We start from the raw sequence: 19,618 nt of genomic DNA, 5'->3' as shown, positions 1-19,618 counted from the left end.
GGGTTTTTTGGGGTTTGGGGTTTTTTTTTGTATTTTGTTTGTTTTTAATTATTATTTTTAATTTTTTAAGTGACTAGCATTAACTTGAAGTCTGTTTTTTTTTTTTATTTAGGCCTCCACTTCAAACCTGCTGCTGTGCTCCTGCAGAAGTAGGCAGTCACCTCAATTATCTGTTCCCTGAGCCCTTAAACATATTAAATGATGCTGGCAAATTCTTGTTAGAAAAACAGACAACAGTGCATATGAACCAAATTAGTCTCCTCTCAGTTCCAAGAGAGAGAAAGCTGCAAATATCTCCTACATAGCTTCACTCCTTACCCTCCTTTTACCTTCACCAAATGGATTTGCTCCAAACTGATCTCACAGTTAAAACTTTAGGATGAGGACTACTAAAGATTATATTTCAATTCTCATTGCACTATTTTTTGTATTTAAAAAGTTAACCTTATTTTTATTATTTTCCCAATGGTTTATGCATTCTTTTTATCTAAAATATTTTAGTATTTCATAAACTTCTAGAAAAAAACAGAAGCTCTTAGACAAAATAGCTTTACTGGGATAACTGGAAAGAAACTTTCAGTCAAAAATCAGAGCTCTGTATTAATCTATTCATCAAAAGGTTTTTCTTGCTTTGGAAGTAATATTAAAATTTATCAAAAGTTCAGTGGTTTTGTTATGAAAATGCAAGTCAATTTAAACGTGCCACATTACTAACTATTGTACTGATGATGTCACCTATGGCTGATGGTTATTTGGATTACACATATGAACCAACTATCTCTGAAATATAGCTGCGATCTTCTGCTTTGGCATTCAAGGTGCTCAAGTTTCAGGAGCAAGGATAATGTGACTGGACTTTTCTTCAAATGCATTGTTTTTTAAAATTTTTACCAGCAGAGTCTTAGTACTTTTGATACTATGCTTAAGTTGAGCACCCTTAGATAAAAACCCTCTCACTGGAGAATAAGCTGTTTAATGACCTTTGCCTGGAAGTTCATACAGGCTGTCCCAACTATATATACACACATAAATTAAGAAGTCTAAACAGGTTACTGATACCCTGAAATTAATTTAGGAAGAGATTAACATCTTTAGTAGGTCTTGTACTTTGTTCCCCACCCAACGCACTATGAAACTGAACAGAAGATACACCTGGCTGAACCCTGCAGACTTATCAGTCTGATAAACTTCAGAGCTGCTTGTTTCCAGGTTACCACATCTATCTGAGACGTGCAGCTAGACCTACTCTTTCAAGAACGATGAAAGGAAAACACATTGCAAGAAGTTACCTACTAAGGTGCACTCTTGGATGCAACTGCATAGAGGTAACCTGCTGCGTTCAGGCTACAGTTCGGCAAGATGAAAGTAATTCTGCATGGGCACAGCAAGCCAACTCTGCCAAGTTGTGAAACTGAGCCTAATCTTTCAGATACCTTTCCAACATCACTACAGTAACACGTCTCATTTATATTTAAATTTAGGTATGTAATTTAAGACTGTTTGCATTCACAGATTGACTTCAGAAATGTAATATTGTAATACTTGTGTTTTAGATGAAGAGCCTTACCAAGATCATGGATATACAATGCTTATGTCATGTTTTGCTTTGAGCAGAAGGACTGGTTTAGCCTCAGGAGATTCATTTAATAAATTCAAATGTAAAAGCTAAACATACTTTATGAATTCTGAAATCCCTGCTAAGCCACATTCCTGAAAAACAATGCATTTTGCTAGATGATTTTAGAAGAACCTATTAGAACTTCATCAGTGTGTAAAGGGAATCTTAAGCAATGTATCATAGGTAAAGCATTGTTGTTGGTGTTGGGTTTGTGTGGCCAGGTTCTAGCAGCAGGTTTCTGTGAGAAGCTGCCAGAAGTTTCCCCTATGTCAGGTAGAGCCAGCGCCAGAGAGCTCCAGAACAAATCCACCACTGAGCCAATTGGGAATGGAGGGAACACCTCTCTGGTATCATAGTTAAGAAGGCAAAAAAGTTATGGGCATATGTAATTGCAGCCAGACAAGACAAGAGCGATAATGTGTGAGAGGAACAACGTTGCAGACACCAAGGTCAGTGGAGAAGGAGGGGCAGGAGGTGGTCCAGGCACTGGAGCAGAGGTTCCCCTGCAGCCTGTGGTGCAGACCATGGTGAAGCAGCTGTGCCCCTGCAGCCCATGGAGGACCACAGGGATGCCGAGATCCACCTGCAGCCCATGGAGGAGACCCACAGTGGAGCAGGTGGGTACCTGAAAGAGGGCTGTGAACCCATGGGCAGTCCACGCTAGAGCAGGCAGGGACCTGAAGACCCATGGAGAAAGGAGCCTCTACTGGAGCAGGTTTCCTGACAGGAATTTTGTTGCTAATAAATTCAGCAAATATCTCCAAGTTCAGTCTGTTTTGCTCGTGATGGTATTCAATGAGTGATCTTTCCCCCATCCTTTTTAAGTTCATGAACCTTTTGTTCTATTTTCTCTCCCCTGTGCAGTTGTGGAGGTGAATGATAGAGTGGCTTTGGTGGGCACCTGACAGTCAGCCAGGGTCAAACCATCACTGTCTTAAATTTCTCCACTTACCTCTGGTAGTCCATTTGAAGCTACAATACCAGCAGAATTCAAGAAAGGAACAAAGCTTGTGAGATACACATTTTTGACCTAATGAAAAGAAAAAATGTAACATTAGCGGTATACAGTTAGCCATGCACACACTGCTTTCACACCTTTAAATCAAGAAACTGAGACATTTCTGTAATGCACTGTTTTGTTTTCAGTAAAGCAAGAATGAAATTCCTTATATATCCAAAACACAGTTTTGCAGCAAGCACTCCACTGCTTGAACTTTCAGTGACTAAACTGGGAAAGAACTGCACTCTTCCCAGCCCTCTCATATTTCTACTTCCATCATCCATGTGGGTATTCAAAAATCAGTACTTTTACAGGAACAGATTCATCAATCAAGGAAAAGGGGAATGGGGTTTTTTAAGATCCCCCAGAGATGCAGTATGCTTGTTACATACATTTTTTCATCATGGGATGCAGCTCTGAAAGCCCATCAGAACAGCCACGCACCTACATATTACATGCCGTGATCAGCCTATAACTCTATATTGCACTCTTCACAGTTCAGTTTCCCTGGCAAAATTATCACTCATACCAAAGAGCTTGTTTTGGGTTTTTTTGTTTTCTTGTTTTTTAAGCTACTTACTAGAGAATGTATAGAATGGTAGAATACCTTCACTATTGAACTTGAGAGAATAGTTAAGCTGGCATTGGTATTGACATTTAAAACAAGACTATTTAAATAAATACATATTCCAGATGGGGTTTAGCAGCAAGACCTATCAGACATTAAAAAGCAGGCATTACCTCATCTAAATTACAATCATGCTCTTTACAAAGGATTTCAATAATCTTTGTATCGGTATCAAGTTGCTTTGCAGTCCGTGTACTCCTGTTCTGACCCCTTCTTGGGGTTCGAGCTGAACCATTAACAGTCGCTGCAGTCATAGCAGACTCTGGAAAGATAGTCAGAACCATCATAAGGTTAGAGTCATCTTAAGAAAAAAGAAATTTTATAATATTAAACCAAAAAGATTACATTTTTATGTAGCTTTTCAGGTTTTCCTTATTTTCCTTTTCCTTTTTTCAGCTGGATAAGAAACCTTCATTACAGAAAACCCATACAAAAATAAAGTTAATTTTTAAATTCCTGTATCCATATTTGACATTTTGTTTTTAAACAGCTATTCTTCACAGATGTAACAGCACTTTTTGTAAGTAGCTTTGAATAAGCACCTGTTCTGCAAAACTGGGAAAGTCTTATCTTTTCACAGATGCGTAACTATTTTTTATATTTTTACAGAACTGTAAAACAGGAAGCTGAAATATGAACTTCACTCTACATGTCTGAAGGTTAATAAATCAATTCAGGACTTAAGTGCCAGTGGGAACCTGGAATATGGTCCTGCAGTAAATTTCTCCTTTCCCCAAATACGCCCAAACAAATAAGCAGAAAGAAACAAGTTTACCTTGAAGGAGATATAAAAAACCCTGAATACCTTTAGTTAAAAATACTTCATTTTGTTAAGCTCAAAGTAGATGGCTTCAATACCGTCAGCTTGAAATATGTCAATTGTATTAATAATGTACATTAATATAATTAAATTTTGTTGGTTTAAACCTGGCACACTACTCAGCATGCTGTTCTCATCTGTAACTTCATTTACATTGGACAATTGTTCTGAGAAACTCTGGCTAACTACACTGCTGGGATGGTCGCATCTTAATCCCCTCAGCCTCAGTCAGATCATAAAGCTTGACATCACTCAGCACACAAAGCTTCTTGGTCATGAGGATTTGAACAATACATTGTGTTATTTGCTAAAAGAATGAAGAGCTGTTTGATAGTTATAATATCATACACAGTTTCACATTAGAAATCTAACGCTATGCATTTATGACAGTGATACTCACATCTGCAATTTAGTCTCAAGTGGCAGCATTTTTTTTTCACAGAACCAAATTGTTTCTAACAATGAGCTCCTAAATCAGTGTGAGCACAGAGCTCAAAAACAGGTAGTTTCAATTCAGTGTTTTTTGAAAAGTCTCTGCTTAATAGTATATGATAAGCAGTAGCACGTCTCTCCTATTAGAAAGAACAAATTTAAATTCAAAACAGCACTGGAAAAGGGCAGTGATTTCCTTGTTCCAAGCCTGCTCTTTGCCACCCTTTACATTGGCATTAGAATAAAAGCAAGGTTATTTGTTCTCACCTGCAACAAATGATTACTAGGTCAGATAAATATCCACCAAAACATGGAACTTAAAGAATATAGCATTGACTACATCACCTATTCCATGACATTATAACCCAGGCAGATGTTTGGTTTTGAAACAAAGAAATTAGGCTAAAAATATCAGGTTCACATCCCAACCCAGCAGAGGATTAACTCATTATCAATTCCATAGCTTGCTGAAGAAAATAGTTAACCGAAATATAATTCTACCTTTGAAATTTGCCATACATGTTTACTTTCTGTGCATTTTTAGTGAGGTTTCTCAAGTTTTTGTACTGAATGTACAAAAACTTACTGCTGAACAGGAGTTGCTATAGTGAAAACCTATTATATTTTTAGTTAAAAAACTGACACTTGCAAATAACAAAGGAGTTGTCATAAAAGCAAAGCTATCTACATGCTACCTCTACTGTTTTATTTTGAGCTTTTATTCACCACATATTTGTTTTAAATGTCTGTATAGTCCAGTATCTTGTGCATTTCTGCTGTCCTCATACTGTTATACATCAGTGAAGTAAGAGAGTAATAGCACCATCATTTCCTTTTGTAACTCAAAACAAACCTAAATAATAGTTCTCAGTTATAATCTACCCAGAACCTGAATTCTTTTACCAAATTAAAACTGCTGTTTTAACAAGTCCCTAAATAATTTGCATGGGTAAAGGACATAGCAAACAGATGACAGGAAAAAAAAAATTAAATACATTGCCGCATTCAGATAATTGAATTCAAGTTCGCTATCATCTAAATTGAAATAAAACATAAAAAATCCATTTTAATAAGCTTAAAAAGTTTTATTATGTTAATTAGGAATGTTAGCATGACTAATAGAAATTTAATCAATTTAATTTCTACTTCAGTGAACAAAAAAACTAAACTCCTTACTGTATGGTTCCTTGAGCATAGCAGGGGGTGACAGTTTGATAAAATAATCTAAGACACACAGCAACAACTGGAAGGAAATCACCAGGTCATCCTCCACTTGCAACACTTTACCTGCAAATATTGAAAAGGGTGAAAAAAGCCTTTGTGAGATGCATGACCTAATTTTAGAAGTAATTCTGGAAAACAAAGATTTCAAAGTTCATATAATAAAACACTACCATTAGAATTCAGAAAGCATCATACACGACGACAACGTTCTTTAAAGGTTATTGGCTCTAAAGAGGTTTGTTGCTTTAGAGACAGCAACATATACAGATACATATACACAAACTTACTGTGCAGAAAACTCCTGCCTTCAGTGCTCCCTCGTGATTTCTTTTTCATTTTACTGCAGTGTGGTAATGGTGAAGGCTATTTTACTTACATGTACCTCTTACTTCTGAGTAGTTCCTCCTTACTTTCTTTTTTGTGCCCTTATGCAAGCTCTGTGGAAGCTGCTAAATATTCAGAAAGCAGGAGCTGCTAGTATACGGCAGAGAAATTCTAAACATTCTAACACACATTTTACAGGCTAACAGCCTGTCAAATATATATGAAATTACTTAAGTCACACAAACAATAGCATGAAGACCACTTTTAAAGCTGCATTATTCCATATGCCAGGGAAGATCTCCAAGAGAGCATGCATTGCCATGAAAAATTTGAAAAGCCAATAAGGACTCAAAACAGCTACAGACCCCTACTTGTGCTCTACTTACACGTCCAATTTTTGTATTTATTTTTCTATCAGAACTAGCAAGCAATACCCAGGTTCTCCTGCAACTATTTGCTGATAAATTTTAGCTTTCATTGTTCTCAAGAAAAGGCAGGCTAGAAAAACTTTTTTTGGTTTTGCTTTATGCTAATGCTTGGAGAATTCTAGTGAAAAAGCTCCATGAAACTCAGGTGACCCAAGACCAATTTTGATATCAGAGATGTGTAGACTTTGCTGGTAACACACACCTTGAGTAAGCAAAAATTAAGATATATGATTCATTCCCTCTGTAGGAGTAGTACAATAAGACAGGACTCCACAGACTACTACAATTGTTTTATCACTCAACTTTAACTTATGCCTTTTCAAGAAAGATGCACCATATTCAAAGGATGTGATTACAATATCTTATTATTAAATATATTTTATTTACACATATTACATATAAATATATATACGTTATAAACATACAGCATTATAATATATATTTATTTTATATATAATTTTATATATAATATAAAAAATCTGTCAGTCTTTTCAGGTAATCGTCCATTATTAAAATACTGGCAGACTATAAAGCACTTCAGAATAGACTCAAATACAGAATATCAACCTTTAAAGTAAAAGAAAAAAAAATCTTAGAAATCTTAAATATTTATATTTCTATACAGAAAGTAATACCAGTGACAACAATAGCCAGATTGTATTAAAAAAATATTACTAAGTAGTTATGAAAGCCAGGAAATTCAAACATTCTGGGCTTGTATGATGCATATTTGTAATAAGGATGCTAGTTTCATAATGGACATGTAAAACAAACTCACTTCAACAATAATTATCAAAATAACTGTCTTTTAATCAAAACTCACCTTTTGCCAGCAAAAAAGTAATCCAGTAATTTTTTAGGACTAATACAGAACTGAGTTCAGCAGAAATCCTGTAGAGAGACAAAAATACTTTGCATTGACAGCTCTGTGATAATCTAAACTGTAATTTCTGAAAACATGCTTCAGTCTGTGGAATTATTTAAGACAACAGGCAACATTCCCCATGTACTTCAGTTTACTAAAAATCTCATTCCATTCTCTATGTAATTATGACCACACATCTGAAAAAATTAAGTCTGTAAAGCCATTCAAGAATCATGAAATATCAGTATCATCCCTGGAAAAGACAGGAAACGTAGGAAATTCATATAACTGTTACAAGCTGTTTTCTCTTGTGTCTTTGACCAACGCCCTGTTCTCCGGCCACAGCGTGAGAGCTCAAGCTCATTTTGGAGTTGCTAAGGCATTTTTTAGCACTCTCATTTCTTGCTGTGATTAGGAAGCTCACTCTCCAAATGTTCATTTCCACCATGTCAAGACATATGCCATTGGATGAGCGATCCTTCATGAAGGAGATATATATATGTAATATACACAGTCATATATAGATATATAATTTCTGAGTCTCTCATCATGTCATTAAAATTCAAAGTCCCCACCAAGGCTAAATTAAACACGACACACTACAACTTCAGTCAGTCTTGAAGGGTTAAAAGATAAAATGCCGTCATGTTTTATATCTTATCTTGACAAACACAATCTAGGAAAATCAAACTTACTCACTACTAGGTTGTTCCAGATAAATAAGGCCACAAGTCCTAGAAAATAAAAATAAATTCATGTTTTTGAACACTTTTCTGTAAGTGAACTATGCAGTATCTTTGACTTCAATGCAGTAAAAAAATACAATAGTTCACAAAACATATTCTAACTTTAAAAAAAAAAATGCTGGTTGTCAGAGAACAAATTAACAACAGATCAACTACAGCCCTGCCAGAGTTGAAATTATGTTGTCACTTGCATACTTATGTCAAAGCTTAAACAGCAAAACCATTTTACCTTGATATAATAAAATCTGTTTTCTTCCAGAAAGACAAGATTTGTACATACATTGTTACTCAGTGTTTCATACAACACAGCAAAGTGTGCTACTGCTGCACAGAACACTCTGTAAAGGGCATTTTAAAATCTTTAGTATTTCTGCAGTGTCACTGCAAGCCTTGTGGTATAAGGCTGCTTCTCAATTATTCTAGGTACACCATTTCAAGAAATAAATTCAGTTTATTCAAAAACAAACTAGGAAAACAAAAATTTAGACAAATCTTGTTTGAAAAAATCGTTACTGCAATCCAAGGTTCAAAAAAAGTAAAAGTGAAGTTAGAGGAGGGACAAAAAAACCAGAACATGCCTGTGTACATCTGCAATCACACTTATGGGGCCCAGAAAAGACTTGCAATTAATAAAAACAAATTATTTAAAACTTTCACAGAATTTCACAGCTTTAAGGCAACTATAAACTTTACAGAAGTATTGTCATATACATATTGCCCAGAATAACAGTAAGTGGGATTGGTTGGACTTTGAAAAGACAAATAAAGTTTATATCACATTTATGTCTTCAACTTATAAACTACCAAGGGGCACCTACTACGCCTTTCAAGGGTCATTTAAGGGATACTTTGTGATTTCAGGGGCAAAATGTTAAAGAAAATATTAGATAGTAAACCAATCCGCTTATATATCTGTAAAAAGCTTGAAGTGAGTAGCAATCACTTGTCATGCTACTCTTACTACTGTTTGTGCTGCAACAAAGGGATTGTTTAACAAAGCATTGTAATAGTTATGGAGTAAAACATAAGATGTGTTTATTCAATGTATGTTAACAGTTCCATTTCACTGTTCTGTAAATATTAGCACACAGAATTTAAATGGACTCCTGTAATACACAGTTTGAAAAATTCAAATACTTAATTGTTGACAGGCATTAAGAAATCATAATTTCAAAATGAAAAAATGTACTCTACCTTTCAAACTTGTGGTATAGTGCAACTAATACATCATATTTCTTTTTCAGCCTTGATACAGTGCTATCAACTTTAGTGCTTACAGTATCCATGTTAACATCCACCTCTTTCAGAAACTGAAAAAATGTGCATACACTGAAAAATAAGGAAAAAAATGACAGTATATCACAACGCTAAGAATGAGAATCATGAAATAGCTCTTAAAAAAAATTAAAACACAACCCCATCAAAACTCATTGCCTCATCTCACTAGACCCCAGCATCTTTTTACTACTATTATTCTTACTCTCAGTGACAGAGAACTCTGCCTTGGGAAACACTACTTGTTTACTTCAAGCCCCACCTTTACATTTTCCAGATGTAGGAATACTGTTCAACCAGGTAACAGAGGTATGTCGCAGTATGGGCACTACTGTAGAAGGAAAATTTTCTTCTAAAGATAGTATCTGTGCAAGCCAAGTAGGAATTTCCTAACTAGACACACCTTTCTTCTTATTCTGCCAGTAAAACCGCAAGTATCCAACAAACACATCTCAACTCTTCTGTTCTACTTTAGAAATACTCTTACTACTCCAAGAATGTGAATGTTGGTTCCATTCATTCTAAATAAAGACCTAGGAGTGAAAACTGAGATGAATGCCTTCAATTACACGGAATTTCAAGTCTTGCAACAGGTACCAGGGCAAGGACATTCCCACCCTTTGGAAACACTATTGTACAGAGGACCAAAGTTCTCCCTACTCATCCATGTAATATGATGGTCATCAAGGGAGCACTTCGTTGTTATGTTGATAAGCAAAATGGGCAGATTGCTAAAAATCAAAGAGGAGGAAGCTATGAAACATATTCAACCATTTCAACTGTATCAAATACATTTTGATCCTTTATCAGAATATAGCATTCTGAGAGATTTTTTGATCTCTGTCAGATTAAAGAAACAATATAAAACCAGACAGAAGCTCATTTAAGAACTCTTCTACCATGGAATAAAAAAATCTTTTCAATATATCTGTGTGGCTCTAGAAGATACGATGACTGGTAGAAATCTCTGCCAGTTTTTCCCTATAGCTGACAAAAAGCCCAGAGCTAACAAGACCTTGATGAATCTAACACAAGCTATGCCTATTGCTGTTGCCACCTAAATTTACCTTAAAAGCAGATATTGCCCTACAATCTTAATTTCTCATTCATGAACTTAGTCAATATACAATATAACAGTAACCCTCCCCTATAGAAAGTATGGACAAAAGTACAAAATTTAGACTGGCATTAAAATGTTTTAAAAGGAGCAGCATGCTTGGAAACCATCTGAAGAGTTATTTTTTTTTCCACTGTTTGACTTAGACTAAGCCTAATGCTGGGACAAAGGTTTTATAGAAAATCTTGATACAGGGGAAGAAAGGGACATGTCTTAAGTGCAACTTACACCAATTAAAACTGCTGAATACTTTAGGTTGAGCAAGAACAAGAATTAGTCATACAATGAGTCACACAATCAAAGCTAACCACGGTTGAATCAAACAAGTATCACTGCTCCCTCAGACTAAAATACGCTAGCAAGACTTCTCGTTTACCAAAATATTCAGAATTCTCATACATAACCTTCACTGTAAAATCAACTAGCCTATGTGCACAAAAATTCGCAATGCTTTAAAAACATTTTCTTTATAAAAATGTTGATGAGTTAATTACTGAAATCTAAATTTACATACTTTAATTCACTTACCTTATGCTTATACTTTTCAGAAGCTCAGTGAAAGTGAATGTCACTTCATCCAGATCAATTGCTACAATAAAGATACACACTCCCCATGTTTCCTTTTTCTTTTTGTTACAAGCCTTTTAGAGAAGAGAGGAAACCATTTTCATTATTCAACAAAAATGGGTAATATATGGAAAGCACTTATTTGTCCAAACATTATTAGAAATGGTTAAACAAAACATCCTCAAACATTTGACTATGATAGCCAGTTATTTCATAATGGAAAACCATTACAAGTATTACAATGTATGTGAAAGACCAAACACTTCAACACTTACTCCTACAGCACAAGATCAATTTTACCCATACAATTTACCAAAGTTCCAAAATACAGGCTTTGGTTCCATGGAACACTTACACAAAGCAGAAGCCATGATCTTTTTTTTTTTTTTTTTAAAGTAAGCAAGGCGCTGAAGGTTAAGGAATCAGAAGCCAAGTCATAGAAAAGTAAATAAAATCTTTACAATGACAGGCAACAAACACTCCTAAGTGAGTACAGCTGTGTCTCAACCACTTATTCCTGCTGAACCACAAATCCATCTCTCTGTTTAGCAAAGCATGATAGCAACAAGTGGTTACAGGCATTTTCCTACCATACATCTACATTTAAGGTCTGTCTTCCGCTACTTGGAAGGTGCAAGTTATAACCAATCATCTCTCATCAAAAGAAGCCAACGCACAATGAGACAAGCCACCCACATGGAGCAGAACTCTTGATGGCTCAACAAGCCACTCACTATTTTGCCAGTGTCAGAACTCCAGGGGAGCCAATCCTATGACACAAATCAACAGTTTGTTTACAGTTAAAGCCAGACGATTCATCCCAGATGGACTTGAATGTATGGGAATGAACTCAATGCAAATTCACAGCCACATTAATTTCTGAGGGTTTTCTTCTTGCTCAGTCTGACTCAAGATCTTTGCTGATACAGCACCACTACAGAAAACGGGCAGGGCAACAGCTCAACGTCTGCCCTTGGCTGTCATTCAGTTTCAATAGGATGACTTGCAGTGACCTTAATTCAATTCATCACAAAGCAAAGCCTACCAACCTACCAATAACTAGCCCAAGGCTTATTTAAAACCTATTAGTCTACATAGATTTTTTTTCTTTTATTACCTTTTATTTAGGATTCTAAGACACTAATGCTATAACTTAAGAAGATGTTAGGTCAGTTCGGTTGAATCAATATACAACTCTTACAAACTCTTTCAAAATACTCATTTCTCACTCTGGACTTACTATTATTTCATCTGGTTTTAGCTTAAATCTAGTGAAAACAACCTGGAGGAGTCACATGCTTAAAATGCTCATGCAACTGAAGTACTGTGAAATGGGATTCTTGACTCTCTTCTTTCCAGATGTAGTTGCAAAGTAAGTGTTAAAGGCACTAACAGAAATAACTTCTGTTTTCTACCTCAAGAAGTTCTCCCATGTTAAAGAAGTCACAAGGAGGAGATGGTGACAGGAAGTCTCAGTTCTAGTATACAGTTAGAGATGTTTTTCTATTCTGCCAACACTGGAAACAATTTTGGTGATAGCCTACAAAGTGATCCAGGAATAGAAACTTCAAACAATGCTGAAGGTCAAGAGAAACATACATAAGAAATATGCAAACACGGAAGGGTATTTGAATCAAATGGGATATAGGATGTCTCACTGTCAAGCACCTGATTTTTGAAGAGAACGATGGGGAACTTAGCTTACTAAAATCTCAGCTAATACACCCCAATTGATGTAGAGATCTAGCTGATGGTACAAGAAACATTCACAGGTAGTTGTTCAATAGAGTCCAGAGGAGGCCACAAAGATGATCAGAGGGCTGGAGCATCTCTCCTATGAAGACAGGCTGAGAGAGTTGGGGATGTTCAGCCTGGAGAAGAGAAGGCTCTGGGGATACCTTACAGAAGCCTTTCAGTGCTTAAAGGGGGCTACATGAGAGCTGGAGAGGGATTTTTTACAGGGCATGTAGTGATAGTACAAGGGGAAATGGCTTCAAACTGAAAGAGGGCAGGTTTATAGTAGATATTAAGAAGTTCTTTACTGTGAGGGTGATGAGACACTGGCACAGCTTGCCCAGGGAAGCTGTAGATGCCCAATCCCTGGAAGTGTTTCAGGTCAGGTTGGATGGGGCTTTGAGTAACCTGGTCTAGTGGAGGATGTCCATGGCCCTGCCCCTGCCCATGGTATGAGCGTTGAAAGATGACCTTTAAAGGCCCCTTCAAACCCAAACCATTCTATGATTCTGTATGTTTATGATAACAGTGGGTGGAAGATGACTGGAGAAAAGACTCAAGAAGCAGTCACAATAGAAAACTGATCAGAATTAAAACCTGCAGGAAAAATATCCCAGGAAAAAGATTTCTGAAAGTGAATATTATACCCATTGTCTATATATAAGAAGATCTTTGTAAAGATGGTTAGATCCTCCATTTTTCAGCAATATCAGTTTTAAATTTTTATTGGATATTGTCTGGGATATAAGATTACTCAGTTTTCAACAGTTTAGATTAAATTCAAGTCTAATACTATCTAAAAGTAATGGAGGTCAATGGAAAGTATTGAACTGATGAAATTAGTTATTCTGACATGGTAAGTTCCCATTACACTTCTGCATGTAGCAAGACTGGAGAGGACATCCATCTTTACCCAGGATGGGCAGAAGATGAGTGAAAAAAGAAACAGTATGCCAGTCATCTGGGCTTTTAAAGTGCAAGGGCACAACACATATAAGCAATGCATCTGTTGCTAGGATACTGAATATCATCAGCAAGAGGCCATGGTGATGATTTATGTTTGCTTTGGGACTTTCAGTAGCTCTTTGGTTTTTTTTTAACAACAGAGGATCCTGAAATATCTGCTATTTTGCTCATCCATCCAGTACTTCAGTGGATTCAGATTCAGTTTAGTTGCAGTTCTATAAATAAGAGACAAAGGTCTAAACAGAAAATACTTTATTGGCTCACATGTATTTCATGCTTCTGCCAAAACCAAGAAGTCTCTATATCTTTTAACATGAGGATGAGAAGGCTTCCTAATTACAATGTTCTCTTTTTAATAAGAAACCACAATGAAAAGGAATTGATTTAATTGAAAAGCAAAATTTTATGGATTGGGGACATCTGACCTGCTGATCAAGAACTCTTTGGTCTATATAGAGCAACCTTGCTATATTTAAGAATTCATTATTTCTTTCCTCGACTTAAGCTAAAGTTCACCTTTTAAGTTTTCTTCACTAAAACCAGTTCAACTCTTGTTCGAATCAAGTGCTCTGCAGCACCTGCATACCAGTGTAAATCATTGGTTGGAGAGAATTGCAGAATGTAAGATTAGTAATTAGAAACAAGAAAAGACAACTGAAAAATCTCAAGATGCTAAAGGCTTTCTGGGGGAAAAAAACAGCGTCAATAATACATTAATGACTACTGACTTGAGTTATAACACAGAAACAAAGTAGTACAGTACTTGGGGAAAAAAATTCATGGACAAAGAAAGTTAAACTAGGAAGGACTAACTATGCAGACCACAGATCTTTCACCATGAGAATTTTTTAACAGCAGGTTAGACAAACACTTGATAAAAATGGCTCTAGAATTTGTGAGTCTGAACAGCTGAGCAGCAGCAGGAGAACAGTGAGACACATTTCCAAAACAGAGCTATGAAAAGCAAACAAAAAATGGAGCTGCTACCCACTCACTACATATTAGAGCAAACTGGGCTGATGAGGCTGAAGCACACCAGACCCTATGCCTCAAGGTCCTTGACAGACTCCAATTTCTATCAATTTCCTAAACCACTTCAATTTTCTTTGCAGAAGTTTGGTTCCAATTTAGTCAGCATGTCATCTGTTCCTCACACTAGTTCTTCACAATATATTCAGCAACAATTCACTCAAGGCTTTTCTTCTGCTTATATCACCCTTATATCATCACTTATATCTGAAGTATTCTACTTCAGATTCTCATTTTATTGTTCTCTACCAAAACATACAGTATCAGAACATAACAAATGCCTTGAGCTTTTTATAGCTGTGTTAGTATGCCTCCTGGACCTCTTCTAGTATTTCTTACACCAACAATCATATGCTGCTCACCAAAGTACATTAGTAATTCCACTAAATCTATTGACTCCTTCTAGAATTTACAAGTACTATTGGTTCATAATACGAATTTCAGGAGAGTTACAAAAAATTAGAAGTACAAGAGAAGCAAGTATCAGAGCCAACTGTTAAGCCAACAACTGCCGGTGTGTAAGAGTTTTGAAATTAAGACAGTAAAAACCACAATTGTAAAAAGCATTCTGTTTCCCTAGGTAGCTCGGTTTGGTAAAGAAGAGAAATGATAGAGGCAACAGAAGTATTTGCATGACACTAATGCAAAAGCTCCTACTCAGATAAACACTTCCATGTGTACAATAAACTTGTGTGGGAGTTCACCAGATATAAAAAGAATTTAAAAAGAAAAGATCTTTCTGATCACACATCAGATACCTTCACTCCACACACCAAGAGTGCTGACTCAGTATGACATCTCTGGAATCAGTATTTGGGGTTTTGTCTAAGAGATTTTGAGTTACAATTTTATTGTAAGAGTGTCATTAAACTCTGGCTGTCACAGAGGAAAGCTTTAATGTTCTGCCGCTACAAAGAAAAACATCACCCTACAGGTAGCTGTAGTGATTTGAACAATCCCCCTCTGCAGATCTAGTTTTTACAATTACAAGTTAGCCACATTTTCCAGAAAGACTGTTACCATCTCTCTCATCACGTTTCTCCTCCTTCGCACCTCTCACAGGAGTTCAGCTATTTCAAGGACCCAAGGCCCAGGTGCAAGAGAGTGCAGCTGTGTATCCTTGACTCACATGCTGAGGAAACAGCTAAACTGAGAGGAGTGCAAAGAAAGCTACAGTGCACAACTGTGCAAGATAAGAAAGCTGACATTTCAGAGAGAATTAGCATCACTAGTAGCTCAAATACTCAAAATAAAAAATATCAGTGTGGAAAGGTGTGACATGCTGAAGGAAGAAAAAAGCAGTGAGTCAGCCAGCTTTGGTGGTGCCAGTGGCTCCAGTGCGCAATGGCATTCATTCCAGGGTGCAGTGGATAACAAACTTTCTCATTCCTGACTGATGTCTCCTGGCAAGCAAAGTGTCTCACTAAAGTGCAGGAACATTTAGGCTGATACATCACTACATTATAGCAATCTTTTGTGTACCCCTGCCAAAAATTATGGCTTTATATTTTCAAGATGCATGTACCTGGTTGCAGAGTCTCTGCACATGGTTACATGTACCCTAAGTGACTCCAAAAGGACAATACTGAAAGATGTTTTCACTTTAAGTCACTAAATATTCATTGAGCAAGGATACAGCAGATGTTCAGACTATGTCCACGCCCACATGTGCACTCAAAATCTCTGCCAGTTACCGCAGTACCCAATGTCTGGGCCACGTTGCTTCCTAGTTAGCACTGCAAGTCCCCTCCGCATCTTCAGAGGCTTGGCAGGCACAATTCTGAGATCAACCATAAAGAATAAGGCCAGTGTGCCAGGGAAGGTGAGGTTTCAAGTCTTTGTGCTTTGTAAATGGCTTGAGAGTGGGATCATCAGATGTTACCTCTATTTTCATCAGTGGCCTGATGATTTAAGCTTCCTCAAGTAAAACCAATTACAGTGTTAAACAGAAGTGTAGGTATTTGTCTCAACTAGTGGCCTGCCGTTTCCCCTTTTGCTTGAGAACAGAAAGTTGCTACACAAGCAGCTTCTGTTCCAGTTCAGAACTGGTTAGTACTGACCCCTGTTGATTAAAACATGCAGCTGGTGCTTGCAGGACAAGCTCTGGGACAGCCCCTCCAACATATTACCTTCACCAACAGAGAGAAAGGAGCAGGCATTTAAATACAGCCTCCTCCCGAATCCCTGCAACCTGAACCAGTGTCACCCTGAGAAGCCAGGCTCACCACCATAACAGCTTGACCTGAAAAGTGCAGCAGCAATTAGCCAGGCTGTTACTTTGTTTGACTCCATAGTCAAGTGAAGTCTGTTCTCAGCTAGAAGCAGCAGCTCCAGTGCCTTCCAGGTCCCGACAAAGGCACACACTTGAGAGCTTGCTCATTTCAACACCTTGCTGATACATCTGAAAGTCTGAGGAAAAGGACTTGGACTGAAATACAATATAATGTAGATTTTTTTTTTTTCCTGTACATTGAAAAGCTTTTAGCAACTGGTCTTATGACAACAAATATGAGCTATAAATCATAATGAAAGTCCAGTCCTTGTCCTGTTCTGAATAGGCAAAAGAAGTCATCTTCAGGTGCTGAAAGGTTTTGAGTATCCCATATCTTATCTGGCCAGTGCTAGGTAAAAGAAATTGGTGAAAACTGGTGAAAACAAAACATGGCCTGTAAGCGAAATTTGCACGATTATACTGAAACCTGCCTTCTTTTTTTCACTCAAGAGAACTGACTACTCCTGTTTTCATTCATATACAGGAATTAGAGTATCCTTTTTGGGTAATGCTTCCTGTGAACACCTATGGCCAGAAATGTATCTGTTACTGAAAGAGCTATACAGTCTCTCTCCCATGCTGTTATTAAACTGGGTTGCAAAACTCACAAGCACTGAGAGCTGGTAAATCCGCACTGCAGTTTAAAAGCTACAGACAACCAGGTAATAGTAGTGACAAACTTCTTTACATTGAGAATGGTAGAGCACTGGAACAGGCTGCCCAAGCAGCAAAACGTAGCTGGACGTGTTCCTGTGTAACCTGCACTAGGTGACCCTGCCTTGGCAGGGGGCTTGGATTAGATGATCTCCAGAGGTCCCTTCCAACCATAACTATTCTATGGTAGTCCCAACAGGTCAGCTCAAGTTGCAGAAGAGTAAGCAGACGTGCAACATATATATCAGTGCAAGTCCACACAACAAGAGTAATGCCCCAGCTAGGTACTACAAATCTAAGTCAAGTTTGTATAACAAGCTTCTGACATGATTTAATTGTATTACAGCTGTTTTCTGAGTCAGCTTGTTGACACAGCAATAATACTGAGAAGGAAAAGCAAAAATTAGAAAAAGGCCTAATATTTTATTAATTTGTTTACAAATGCCCAAAGAATAATTTTGAATGGAAATACCTCAATGGCAGGTACACACAGGTTAACATTATGCAGTAGAAAAAAAAACAGTTTAACATGCAAGCATTCCTTTCTCCACACTCCAGACCCTTTCTGCAGCTTCATAAAGGAGGCAGCAGGAAAGATACAGAGAAACAACTACACGATCTGTATAAAGCTGGCCAAGACTTATTTGAAATAAATTGTAGCTTGAATACTTAGCTAATTATGTGGTGTTTTTCCCTACTGTCATTTATTAGTCACCTAAAAGAATTCTTTAGCTCCGTACCTTTACTGCAAAACATTAGCAAAAAGGGGAAAGTGTGGAAGCCAGTTTATATAGACATGAATACGGCAACATCCAACTTCACTTTTCAAGTGAAGTTAGACTGAAGTCACACCGCACGAGCTTTGGTTGTAAGACACTTGGGGCCCGGTGCAGCAAAGTAATGGCTCAATATCTGAACTGGGGCACGGGACAGACACTAATACAGAGCAATGCCACGAGCAGCAGGTACTCACCAGAGCTCCATCCACTGCGGATAGGCTCTCATACGTCTTCCATGCTTTCTCCCTCACGCTCTCCGACACTTTCAGGGCATCACAGAGGACGATGAAGTCAGCCTCGCCGATCTCGAGCCTAGGAAAAGCATCCGACATCGCCAGCGGGGACTCGGTGCGGCGGACCGGCCGCACACCGGAGCGACGAGGGGAACCCACACCACCCGCTGCCGCAGACGCCTCGGGGTGACGCCGCCCCACCTGGCGGCACAGCCCGGGAGGGGGCACAGCCCGGACCCCCGGGCGCCGAGAGCCCCGGGGCGGCCCGCCCGCCCGCCCGCCCCCCGAGCCGCTCCGCCGCGGCGGCTCCTGGCCCGGGCAGCGCTTACCTGGGGGCGGCGGGCGGCGCGGAGCCGCTGTCGGGGCTGGTGCGCTGGCTCCTGGTGGCCCCCGCCCTGCGCGGGGGCTTGGGCGGCATCGCGGCTCCGGGCACCGCCACGGAAGGGACCGCGGCTCCCACTCCCCGACTCCCGCTCCCGGCTCTCGGCCCCCGCCCGAACCGCCCGCCGTCACTTCCGGGCCGCGCCCCCGCCCCGCCCCCGGGACACCGGGAAATGCGTGAGGGATAAGGGGAGGCCTGTCCGGGCCGCCGGTGCCAGTCCCTTACACAGCAACCACCGGGGCTGCTGGCGCTGGAGATCTGTCCGTGCCCTTCGCTCACCCCAGGGACGGCAGCCCAGCTGTGCCTGATACGGCAGGTGCTCAGCAAGCTGGCGGGGCAATGGGTACATCTTTTCCGTGACATGGGAAGAACCACAGACCTATATATAAAAATAAATAACTATACAGATGCAGAGCGGGGCAGGAATTGCATATCCATTAGGACCGTTGGTTCAATAAGGCACAGTGGCCTCATTGGCCACAACAACCCCCTGCAGCGCTGCAGGCTGGAAGCAGAGTGGCTGGA

At 38.7% G+C, this 19,618-nt stretch overlaps 1 protein-coding gene across 1 annotated transcript in view; it reads right to left on the bottom strand.

Annotated features, from left to right (window-relative positions):
* RB1 (RB transcriptional corepressor 1) overlaps positions 1 to 19,163 on the bottom strand; it is a 72,824-nt gene extending 53,661 nt beyond the window's left edge. Inside the window, exons 1-9 of the mRNA XM_027890812.1 lie at positions 19,041 to 19,163; positions 18,673 to 18,790; positions 11,006 to 11,118; positions 9,280 to 9,414; positions 8,035 to 8,073; positions 7,298 to 7,365; positions 5,675 to 5,785; positions 3,360 to 3,508; positions 2,571 to 2,648 (exon numbers count right to left, since the gene is read on the bottom strand). Coding sequence (XP_027746613.1) covers positions 2,571 to 2,648; positions 3,360 to 3,508; positions 5,675 to 5,785; positions 7,298 to 7,365; positions 8,035 to 8,073; positions 9,280 to 9,414; positions 11,006 to 11,118; positions 18,673 to 18,790; positions 19,041 to 19,129 — 900 coding nt within the window. The 5' untranslated portion in view covers positions 19,130 to 19,163. The remainder of the gene's footprint in view (positions 1 to 2,570; positions 2,649 to 3,359; positions 3,509 to 5,674; positions 5,786 to 7,297; positions 7,366 to 8,034; positions 8,074 to 9,279; positions 9,415 to 11,005; positions 11,119 to 18,672; positions 18,791 to 19,040) is intronic.
* Positions 19,164 to 19,618: the final 455 nt, after the last annotated feature.

The sequence above is a fragment of the Empidonax traillii genome, unplaced genomic scaffold (assembly GCF_003031625.1).
Source record: "Empidonax traillii isolate 1590-97213 ecotype Southwest subspecies unplaced genomic scaffold, ASM303162v1 scaffold298:size702513, whole genome shotgun sequence".
Taxonomy (NCBI): domain Eukaryota; kingdom Metazoa; phylum Chordata; class Aves; order Passeriformes; family Tyrannidae; genus Empidonax; species Empidonax traillii.
This window is presented reverse-complemented; position numbering and strand designations above follow the sequence as displayed.